Source organism: Crocodylus porosus, unplaced genomic scaffold (assembly GCF_001723895.1).
Source record: "Crocodylus porosus isolate Cpor-Errol unplaced genomic scaffold, CroPor_comp1, whole genome shotgun sequence".
NCBI lineage: Eukaryota > Metazoa > Chordata > Crocodylia > Crocodylidae > Crocodylus > Crocodylus porosus.
The window spans coordinates 65,153,016-65,165,374 of record NW_017728906.1 but is presented as its reverse complement, the minus strand read 5'-3'; the positions used below and the strand labels follow the sequence as shown (position 1 = coordinate 65,165,374).

General features: G+C 41.6%; 1 protein-coding gene across 1 annotated transcript in view; it reads right to left on the bottom strand.

Annotated features, from left to right (window-relative positions):
- TMEM27 (transmembrane protein 27) overlaps positions 1-12,359 on the bottom strand; it is a 38,324-nt gene that overhangs the window by 1,820 nt on the left and 24,145 nt on the right. The window contains exons 4-5 of the mRNA XM_019529280.1: positions 9,154-9,270; positions 3,544-3,738 (exon numbers count right to left, since the gene is read on the bottom strand). Coding sequence (XP_019384825.1) covers positions 3,544-3,738; positions 9,154-9,270 — 312 coding nt within the window. The remainder of the gene's footprint in view (positions 1-3,543; positions 3,739-9,153; positions 9,271-12,359) is intronic.

The following is a 12,359-nucleotide window of genomic DNA, read 5'->3' as shown; positions in this document are numbered from 1 at the left end:
TTCAACACAGACAAGTGCAAGGTGATGCACCTGGGGAGGAACAACCGGTACCATACCTACAGGTTGGGGAACTCCTCTCTTGTCAGCATGGAGGCGGAAAAGGATCTTGTGGTCATCATTGACTCCAAGATGAACATGGGCCGGCAGTGTGGGGAGGCAGTCAGGAAGGCCAACAGTACCTTGTCACGCATCCACAGATGCATCTCAAGCAGGTCCAAAGAGGTGATCCTCCCCCTCTATGTGGCACTGGTCAGGCAGAAACTGGAGTACTGCGTCCAGTTCTGGGCACTGCACTTCAAGAGGGATGTAGACAGCAGAGGGCAGGTTTAGACTAGATATCAGGAGGCGCTACTTCACGGTCAGGGCGGCTAGGATCTGGAACCAACTTCCAACAGAAGTGGTGCAGGAACCTACCCTAGGGGGTTTTAAGAGGAGGTTAGATGAACACCTTGCTGGGGTCATTTGACCCCAGTACTCTTTCCTGCCTTGGCAGGGGGTCGGACTAGATGATCTACTCAGGTCCCTTCCGACCCTAGAAACTATGAAACCTGGACATGTGACATATTTACACCAATATTACTGATATTACACAAGTGCACAGGAAGAGTGGATACAGTATGTACAACCTTACACAGATATACTCAAAGCCTATCTAGAATTACCCCAGGAAAATACAGGTGTTAAATTACAATGGTGGAACTTACACTGGTGATAAGCTTAGCCTGGCAAGGTTCTTTGGGTAGATATAATATCTTTTATTAGACCGACTAAATAGTTGGAAAAAATTCTTTGCAAAATCCTTAGACTTACACAGCTACAACCAACAACCATGAAGCTCAGCCTAAAACAAACTGACTCCCTTCAGATGCCTACTACATGCAGCTAGCCCAGAATAGCTGCATGTCTGTCCACTCCAGAGTCCAGTAAAATTTATATCCATGTACAAAACCAATGTAACTTACCCTGGTGTAAATGAGTTGCAGCCATGCCCTAAACTGAAATCATTCATACTAAAGGAGCCACTGAATAAACTGATCTAAATTGCTAAATGATTAAGAAATTTATTTTAGAACCATCAGGCAATGATATCCTTATCATTCTTTTGATTTATTTTTGACCTTGAGATCCACTGTTTCATAATCAAAAAGCCTGCTGTACTTTACAGCTTGCAGCATCAGCAATTTTGGAGGATAAGAAACTCAAAGATCAGCTATAGTACTTCTTCCAGTCCCACAACACATACTGTAATAGCCTGACTCAGTGCTTAAACATTCATGATATTAACCATAATAAACTTTTACTGGCCTTTGGGAGATATATAGCCCTACAGACCTGCCAAAAATAAATGTGTGTTATCTATGAACTCCTCTTTCCTCTGACTGTGACATGCTTTAAAGAGAAGAGGAAAGCATGATGCTTCATAGTCACAGCCTCTGAGGATGGCTCTCCTCTCTTGGAAATTTGCCAATTCTACTAGAGAAAAAAAAGCTGTCTTACTGCCATAGTGATAGGGTAGCATGCAGACAAGAAAACATATTTGTCAAGTGCTAGAGAGACTCTGCTTGGTACGAGGTTCACCTAGCACTCAGTGAAGCCAATGACCACAATCCCACTGACTGCAGTGGAACAGAATTCAGCCTAAAGGTAAAACCAGCAGCAGGTCCAGGGGGAGCGCAGCGTTGCAGTTGCACTCCCCGGTTGGCTACGTGCTGTGAGCTTTCTGAGCTTACCAGCATACCAGCATAACTCCTGTCAGAGCTCCACATTGCCATGAGCTCTGAATTCATCGGCTGGTCATTGTAGGTCTTTTATGAAGCTCTGGAGCCCATGGAGTAAGTATCACAGCTGTTCACCCTTCTTCTCCCCACCTCTCTACCCTGATAAATTCAGTGGTAGGGGAAAGAGGGGAGGAGCCACAGCTTCACTGACCACAAGAGCCTTCTTCATCTACAGTTTGTTTGGTTTAAACAGTACTTGGATTGCATGGAAAAGAAGCATACAAGTCTTTTGAATCCATGAATCAGTCTCATAAGTGGGAATGTACATGTATGTGTAAGTATTTTCCATTGTGCACTTGCCAGTTTCCAAGCTACCTAGTTGTCAGCATGTCTGTACCCCCAATCCCTCTTCTGCTCCTGTGTGATCCTATAGTGAAACCATGATGTTTGTAACAAAGTACCAGGTTCCTCAAGTGTTTCAGTTTCACTCAGGAGGAGATTCTCACATCTGATGAGCTGAGAAATGTTCTTATCCAAGCAGAACTATGCAAACTAACAGATAATTGAAGTAGAGAGAAGCAGCAAAACCCAGGATCCATCTACTCCCTGCCCCTCTCTGCCTTCTTTAATCCATTCACTGAAAACACGGACTATCAAGTTTAAGCAGCTCCCAATTGACTCATGGTGGCTAGTACTGCAGTATGAAACAGGTGAGTGGTGGAAAAATTACACCTCATTACTCTACTGCATAGCGACAAAAATCTAGTCTCATGGTGAATGAATTCTGGAACTGAGCTTGTGATGTAGGTTCATAGGTTGTCTTATAGGATCAGGTTTTTTCTAATAGTCCATTAATCACTGGTGTGGCCAGCACTTGGGTCCTGAACCTACAAGGACCAGAGTGTTTTGTTTTTAAACTGCCAACTTTAAAATTCTCTTCACCAGGGGGAGCTTCAGTCACTGCTAGCTTTTTGCCCAGCCACTTACCCATGTTTCTGGCTCTACTGACAAAAGCCAGTGTGCAGTGCACAAAACTCTTTTAAGAAAGCTAGCAGCAAATTAAGTCCTTAGAAAGCAATCATCTATATTTAGGACAGCCTTCAATATCCTGTTCTTACCCTGGTTAAGAACCTCATACTCTAAAATAATACTGTATTTTCTAGCATACAACACACACCGTTTCCCCCAAAATCAGCCCCCTAAAATTTGGGTGCATGTATTAAGCAGGGTAAGCTGATTTTATGAGTAAGATAGAAGAAATCTGCTTTGATTCCCACTCCACAGTGCAGCAATTGTTGCATCACAAGCAGCTGAAGGAGTCAGTTGATATAACGGCTCCTTATTCTTCACTCCAGAGATGTTAACTGTTATCTCTCCTTTTTAATGCTTTTTGATGTTTAAGCTAACCATTCTTAGGGTAATTTTGCTGCCTGCCAGCTGCTCCTGGTTTCTTTCCTTTTATTTCACAGCCTTGGAGACTCTTTAGCTATTTCCAAAATCTTAGATCCACCCATGGGGACCAGTCTTCAGCAACAGCTAAGGTTTCAGCTTTAGCTAAACAAGAAACAGAGTGAATTAGCTCTATCCTTGCTCTATGTAGCTATGCCTAGAAAAATCTTGGTTTTCTTTATAGTGCCTTTCAAAAACACTGTGTATATTATATTCCCAGGTTTATTATATGCAAGCAAATACAGTTATTTGCCTTCAATAAACATAACAGATGTCCTCAACTGGGCAGAGAAGGCTGCCATGTTTCTCAAAGACTTCCTGTTCACTCCATTCACTAGCGGTGGGTTAGAAGAAAAAAATACGCTAAGTTACTTACTTTTTGCGTTGTTGGATTCCTGATACTATGAGGAAAATAATTCCTGCCACAATGAGGCAAAAGACAACACCAAATACAACAAGCCAGATAGGTACAGAGGGTTCAGTGGGTGGTGATAAGGTTGAGGAAATCTTCAAGAACTGCATTGTTCTGTCATTCAGTAAGAAGGCATTATTGATCCTGTTTCTGGTCATCCTTTAAAAAATACAAACCACAGCATAAAATATAAACATATATATCAATGACAGTGGGAAACAAAGGAGCCCTAGTAGAAGCAGTATAACTGCAGCAGGAGTGAATGTATCCCACTGTGAAGATTATTAGGATCTCCATTTTAACAATCCATAGGGACTGTCAATCTATATCTGCAGGGACTTAGCCATAAGGCTTCCATATGTAACTCTCTGAAAGCTTAGGGTACAGGGCTGAGATTTCATATATTATTTATTGCTTATTATTTATGTATATATTTACAACCTTGGGCAGGAAGCTCCCCTGTGAAATGGAATGTGTTTTTAAAAAATGTAACATTCACTAAAATATCATAGCTTGGAGGTGTTAAAAATTACTGTAACAAAAGTAACTTTAACTTTGAGCTGGTGTGATTCTTAATTCCATACACCAAACAGCTTTTCAGCTAAGTAACAATACTTAATACTTGCATGGTGCAGTGTTTTTAATCTGCAAAACTCTGAATGACTTCACTGGGAGCAGGACCAGACCCCTGCTAACTGATGCTCCCACAAGTCTGGTGTGATACCTAAGTGGTGTAAGGAATTACTACTACCTGAGGGCCACAGAGAGAGTCAGCATCAAAGATGGGATGGAATACAGAAATTCCTGGCTTCCAGTCCTGCAGCTATGTAGCACTCAAATTGCATGCACCCAATTTGCATTGGGCTCTTTCCTCCCACCCAATTTGATTCTGGGGGGCTGATCTGACCTCTCATTCACATTAACCCAGCGACAGAACTGCTCCCAATTATGCTTAATGCCACAGACCCTGCTGTCTGGGAATTACAAGACAGAAGAAGATTCCTGACACCCAGGAATATCCCTACTCAGAGAAAGGAAGTAGGTATAGGCCTAGCTGGAGTATGGTTTAATACAACCATTGATCAGTGCATATACAAAGCACACAGAGACCCTGCTAACAGTGTTAACTGAAGTAGGTCCCAATACATACAAAACAAGGCATTCCATACCATATACGGCCTGTACAGAAATGCTGGAAAAGTTGCTCATTAGTTTTAGAGGTGCCTCCAAGGACCAACAGATGGAAAATAAACTGATACCATCAATACAGAACACCAAAACAAAGATAAGAGGGATGTGACAAACAGGTATCTAGTGGGAAAGGCACTCTAATTGTATAGAAGTTGGATATAGATAGTAATTGCTGGGTAGGTACATCTACATGAGATGATTTACTGCTCAGTAGAGCTAATTACTGCACAGTAAGTGGCTGTGTCTACACTTGCCAATGCTTACTGCACAGTAATTGACTCTAATAGCTAGTAAAATGCAAGTAGTAAATTTTCTCAAGATTACTTACTGCTCAGTAGCACACGTGTAGATGCTTGACAGGGAGTAAATGTGTTCCTGGTCAGCCAGGCAGCAGGTACAGGAGATTGATCCCTACCCCCAGGAGCTGCCTGCAGCCAGGGTGGGGTCTACCACCAGAGTCCAGGCAGAGCTAGTGTCCCTTTGCCCCGGCAGCAAGGAGCTCCCAGACCCCACACTGTGATTGTGGGGCCAGGTCTGGAAGATCCTTATTGCCCAGCTCAACTCCTGTAGTCATGGGGCCAGGGTTGGGAGAACCATATCTCCCAGCATGAGCCCCACAGAGCTGGTGCTGGGAGAGGATCTCCCAGCCTGGGCCCTGCAACCATGGGACTCAGGCTGGGGGAGAAGTATCTTCCAGTGCCAGCCCTGCAACCACTGGTATCACATAACCCCCAAACCACACTAATGGAATTAGATAACAACATGGACCCTGACCACACTGACAACCTGAGCACACTGGTGACACCCTGGAGACATAGAATAGGTTCATTACCTATTTTTCTTCAAACTAAACAGTGTCTTGAAGGCTGTGCACTATGATCTGTTCATTATTAGATGTTTTTAAGTTAAATTGTGCCACTAATAATAGTTTAATCCATCCAAACTCAATATTAATTTCTTCATTAAACTATAGCATTTTACAGTTTAAACATTTCTTCCCCTGTGAAAGGTTTTAACAGTCTAAGAAAAGTTCCTTGTATTTAACTTGAAGGCAACTAATCTCTCTCAAAACCTAAGGAACTTAGAATCATACAAAATTAGAGTTAGAAGGGACCTCAGGAGGTCAGTCAGTCCAACCTCCTGACCATCCCCAACTAGATCACCCCAGCCATGGTTTGTTGTGCTGGGCCTTAAAAACCCCCAAGGACAGAGATTCCACCACATTTCTACGTAACCAATTCCAGTGCTTCCCCACCCTTCTACTGAAAATTTTTCCTAATGTTCAACCTAAACTTCCCTTGCTGCAACTTGAGTCCACTGCTCCTTATTGGGCGTGTCTACCTGTGTCACTATGGATGTTGTTAGTGCACTGTGATTTAGTACTTCCTTTTGGAAGTATCCACTGGTCTTCCTGCATCTACAGAGCCATTCATTTCATTATAGAGAGCAATCAGGTTGGTCAGGCATGACTTGCCCTTGGTGAATCCATGCTGACTGTTCCTAATCACCTTCTTCTCTTCCAAGTGCTCAGAAATGGATTCCTTGATGACCTGCTCCATGATTTTTCCAGGGACTGAGATAAGGCTGATGGGTCTGTCATTCTCCAGATTCTCCTTCTTCCCATTCTTAAAGATGGGCCTCATATTTGCCCTTTTCCAATCATCCGGGACCTCTCCCAATTACCATGAGTTTTCAAACATGATGGCCAGCAGCTTAGCAGTCACATCAGCCAACTCCCTCAGAACCCTCAGGTGCATCTCACCCGGCCCCATGGACTTGTGCACACCCATCTTTTCTAAATAGGCCCTAACCTGTTCTTTTGCCACTGTTGGCTGCTCATCTCTTCCCCAAACTGTGCTACTGGGAGCAGTAGTCTAAGAGCTGACCTTGCCTGTGATAACTGAAATGAAAAAGTCATTGAGTACATCAGTCTTTTAGTCATCCTCTGCCACAAGGTTGCCTCTACCATTTAGTAAAGGACCCACACTATCCCTGATCCTCTTCTTGCTGCTGAAATATTTGTAGAAACCCTTCTTGTTACCCTTCACATCCCTTGCTAGCTGCAACTCCAGCTGCTCTTTGGCCTTCCTGATTTCATCCCTACATGCCCAAGCAATATTCCTCCCTAGCTTTTTGTCCAAGTTTCCACTTCTTATAAGCTTCCTTTCTATGTTTTAGCTTACTGAAGAGTTTCCTCCTAAGCCAAGGTGGTCTTCTGACATTCTTGCTAGTATCCCTGCACGTTAGGGTGGTTTGTTCCTGCACTCTCAGTAAGGTTTCTTTAAAGTACAACTAACTCTCTTGGACTCCTCTCCCCCTCAGACTGGCCACTCAAGGGACCCTACCCATGAGTTCCCCAAGTGAGTCAAAGTCTGCTTTTATGAAGTCCAGAGTCCATACTCTGCTCTTCTCCTTCTTCCTCCTCCCATGCTTAAAACTTGTCAGTTCCAAGCATGGGAGGAATTATATAGTTAAATTCTTTATTTTAGAAAATGTATTTTCTAAAATGTATCTTTAGGGCAAGTTAGTCTTCTCTGTAATACTTTCTTGTATACCAACTTGTGGGAATATTTCAAATTGCTATTTTTTTTTATAACAGAGCAAGTGTTTATCAGGAATAAATATGTATATATGGACCTGTAAAATGTGTGTGGCTTTTTTTGCAAATTGTAAGATCTCGTAAGTCATAACATTGCCTATTCCCTAAACATTGAGTTCTTGAATGTTTTTGGAAAGTGAGGATTTCCCCTTTAGTTGAGAACCATATGTTGTACAATATATCAGATGGTGAAATTTGATGACAAATTTTCTGCCTTGCTGGTATTAATTGATGGTCATGAGCAGACCTCAACATGAAGTTATTGATCATGAATCACACTATTATGTGCTTAGGTATATACAGGCAAATATCTGTGCATGTATGTTGCATATGTGAAGATAAGTATAATATTTAAGCTTATAACTCATCATGTGATTCTTACTGTAGTTAAGATAGCTCAGGGGGACCATTATTTTCTGTGTTCTTTGTTTGTACAGTATCTGATAGTATGGTAACCTGGTATGCAACTAAATTTTGTAGGTGTCAATATAATATATACAATCAATAGGAAGAAGAAGAATTAGATTTGGAATCCTATAAGCCAAGAAGTTGCTTGTTGGAATACTCAGTCCAGGGAGCATTTTATTTTTTGTCTCAATTTAGTGGTAAAAATGTAAACCATTTTTTAAATGTTGTATTTTTATTTATTTGATGAGAGACAACAGTTAAAATCTAAGAGGCCATAATACAATGCAATTTTGGTGACAAACAGTGAATATTAAAGACTTAAAATAAATCAGCTTATGCAACTGGTTGTTTCAAGAATAACAGAAATTAATGCATTCAAAAGTGCATTCCAGCACTCTTAGAAAACGTCAGTGAATAAATAATCTTCTTGCGCCACTAATGTAATGAAGTTGTTTGGTATCTCTGTAGGAAATAGCTTAATCTGCTCATAAGCTTAAAAATTAATCTTTCCCGAAGAATGCATACTCATTCATCGGGAATTAGGTATTACAACTCTATAAAGATAACATGAGATTTAAAGACAAAGTACAGCAAGTTTAAAAACAAAGAGATCTATTATTGCAGAAACATGTGGGGGTAACTCTGCTTCTGGGAGTCACCCTTGTAAAGTCCTTATGCAGACAGCAAACTGCTGAGGCCAAATAACCTGTTTTTCCCCTCTAATTATGCAACCTCACAATATTATTGTACTGGTTTCAGAACATAATATTTAATAAGAAAACAGAACAACTTGTACAAACAGTGCTCAGCTATGACAGGGATAGGTTTCCTAGAAAGATCTGAAGTAAAAAAAAATGTGAGTACCAGTAAGATATGCAGCTAGGTGTTCTTGGGCTGACTGCAGTGTGAACATCCAGTATTGAAAGAATGAGCCTTTTTCATAAAAGTACAAAATCCCCTGAAGAAGACCCTTAGCTGATTCTGAGTAAGTTGGTTGAGGCAGATGTGAAGGACATGGTCAACACTGGTTTATATGTAGACCTCTGTGAAGTGTTTAGATTTCTGAGAATCCACTATATTTTTAAAGGCTATTTTCAAAGGCTCACACATTTCAAGAGTGCTAAGAGGCTGCTCCCTTCATACAGATAAAACTCCTTTTCATCTCATATGCACAAAGGAAAATAGTATCAACCCCATGGTATGATTAAAACCTACAATGTTAAATGATAAATTCATATAATTGATTCATATAATAAACTGATTTATATCATTAAAAGGTAAAAACTATTAGTTCATATGCTATAAGATATACAGATCCACATTAATTAGGCCTCTGATTAGAATGGGAGAGTAATATAGAGAAGAAATTACTATACCTTATGGCTGCCTCAACCTCGCCTCTGGGAACAGTTGTTGCATTTTTGGATGAATCCGTGACCACAAACCAAAATGACACCCGATCCGTTACATTACAAAGTAACACATTGGAAATTCTGTTTTTTAAACAAAAGCAGGGTAAAACATAAGTACAAAGTGAAAGCAGATTTTGAGGCTGCCAATGTATCACCGTGTTTCACAAGGCTTTTGGAAAAGGAAATATCTAGCCTTTGTAAATTTGACTAAGAAAAAGGCTGGTCATAGCTACACCCCATTGCTTCCTCCTTTTCAACACACATGCTATAACAATAGTAACAAAAACATGACAAAAAGGTTACGTTTGTTGATGCTTCATTTTCCTTAACTTTCTGGTCATTTTATCAGCTTCATCCAATCCCTGCAAGATCTCCTATCACAAGCTTGTCTGGCCCCATGCGTACATTTGATAGAGTGACATTAAAACAATGCATTTTGTTGGGACATCCTAGTGGTTAAGAGCTAGAACTAACATACACTGTAATTAGTATACATCCTTCCCTGTTCCACCATAGCTCCTTGTCCATATCGTAGCTGGAAACAAAGGAGATTATACTTCCATTTGGAATGCATGGACCTCTACTGGCGAGTGTGGCATCAGTGCACTTAGCTGCCATGGCAGCGCTTACGTTTCAGTTGGTGTTACTCATCTTGCTTTTGGTCTGTATTGCTCCGTTTCTTCCCCACTCAGTGCAAAAGTGGTTGTGGAAGCTTTGTCTGACTCCAGCCTACTTCACAGATTGTCCATCTTGAGGCAATTGGCTATGGTTTATGCCAAGAAAAGCTGAAACTTAGCTCCCCTCACCTTTTGTGGAGGTAGTGGGCTAAGTTTACTCAGGATTGTTAAGCTTTGCATCATTTACATCATAAACCATATTTAACTCTGTAGAAATCAGACACGTTTTACTTTTATGTGAAGCAAATATTGTAAATGGTGTATTAGATCAGATTATCATTATTTTCTATGTAAAACTGGGCACATCTACACAAGCTGTTTACTGTAGAGCTGACTAATTAGCTCCACAGTAAACATCTCAGCATCTACATGTGTGGTCCTATTAAGCTGCAGCAAACTAATAAACTCCAGGTCAGGTTAGTACTTGTAAATACAAGTACTGTCCTGTGGTGGAGTATTTTAGTACACAGAAACACATGTGTAGATGCTACCACAGCTGACTGAGGCACAAGGGTACTTCAGTGGAGGGGCTCCCTGCCAGCTGGCCCTACATTACAGCAACCTCATGCCCCAGCCAGCTGCTCTACAGCACTCTGAGCCAGGTCAGAGCAGCCCTGGGCTGGAAGGCTGACGCCCCCCCAACCCCCGATCCCCTGCCAGCTGGGCTGCTCTGACTTCGCTCAACATGCTGTAATCCTAGGTGCATGTTCAAACATGGTGCTCGGATATGTGCTAGAATTTATTGCTGTGTATTAATAACATGTGTAGATGCACACCCTGAATATGAACATGGCTTTAAAGATATTTTTATAATCTCATACATGTTTTAAATAATTTTATTAGCAATAAACATGTACAATTAAACGAACATTAGAGATACATGAAGGAATAAAATCCCTGCAGAAATGTAAATGGGTAGCTCAGCTGTTTTTATATTCTTAAATAAAATGCTGGCCCAAGATTGCTAAGATAACCATATGTAGGCACCTGTGTAAACTCCTATTTAAGCAAGTGACACTTACCACTCAACAGTAAGAGCCAGTTTTGCTCTCACTAAATTTCTTCACCTTGGCTAACATTTGCAGTGAGTGACTTCATCCCCATGTAAGGCTCCTGGCACAAATGAAAGCCACCCTGCCCTGGTAAATGGCTTCCTTTGGCAAGACAGTAGTGTCAATACCACCAGGCTTCACATCCCATCAGGCATGCAGGGCAGTTGTGTTTACTTAGCAGTGGCCATGTGTGAGATGCATACAATCAATAATGCCAAAGGTCCACATGGGTCTGGCAAACCCATAGAACTGCCATGGTTAAAGAACACTGCTTTCTGTGGCCAACGCAGACAAAGGAGTGATGAGTTTTCCTACCACTCCAAATTCAATTTGCTGCTGGGTCCCCTGGGAGCAGCCTTTGTCACGAGTCCAGAAAGTGGCTTGAATTCACTCTTCGAGAGCTGTAGCAAAACATGGTAGCCACTCTCCCACCATGTCCCCCTGAAAACGACACTGCCTAATATTAATTAATGTCACTGACTTCCTTTAATTCTTATAGTTTAGCTTATTCTTCTTAACATGCAAGTTGTACTATATCTTCCTTCTGTGTTTCCAGTGAATGTACATCAGCCCTTCTGCAAACAGCTGTCCACCAGAGAGCTCATTTCATTAGTGACATCTGCTGGTTGATCAGAAACATAATGAAATTATGTTATAGATACTAGGGCTGTGCGAGGCTTTGGACCATGCTTTGGATCCAAAGAAGCATGTCCAGATTGAAGCACTGGCTTCATTAGGCTTTCCATAGTGGTTCAGACCTTCCAAACCGCTTTGGAAAAGCTTCGGAGCCACCTCGGAGATCTGGCCATAGGGTATAATGGGGAATCAATGAAATATCTATAACTTTGTTTTTTGTCTCATTTGGATGACACTTGCAGAGATGGTAGCCTCTGTCGAAAGCATGAAGCCTGCCAAGTTTCAAGAAGATAGGTGCAGGGGTTTTGGGGAAACTCCGCCCCAAATTCTTGAACGCAAAACTCATGCCACATGTACGTGTTACACCACAGGGGGGTGAAAACTGCAGGCATGGTAGCTCCTGATGAGGCCACAAAGCCTGCCAGGTTTCAAGAAGATCGGTGCAGGGGTTTGGGGGGAGCTGTACCTCAAGCTGCAGACAAGCAAAACTCGTGCCATGGGTGCTTGTGACAGACTGTGTCTGTCTTGGGGCAGTTGATTGTCTGTATTGATTATTTCCTCTCCTTAGTCTGTGGTTTTGTAGGTGTTAAACCTTGCTAATTAACTCATTAACATTAATGAGTTAATTAGCAAGGATTAACATCTACAAAACCACAGACTTTGGAAAAACAACAAAGTTATAGATATTTCATTAATTCCCCATTATATCCTATGGCCGGATCTCCGAGGCAGCTCCAAAGCTTTGGAGCCGCTTCGGATGGATCAAAGCGGGAAACTGATCCGAAGCTCCAGATTGGATCACTGG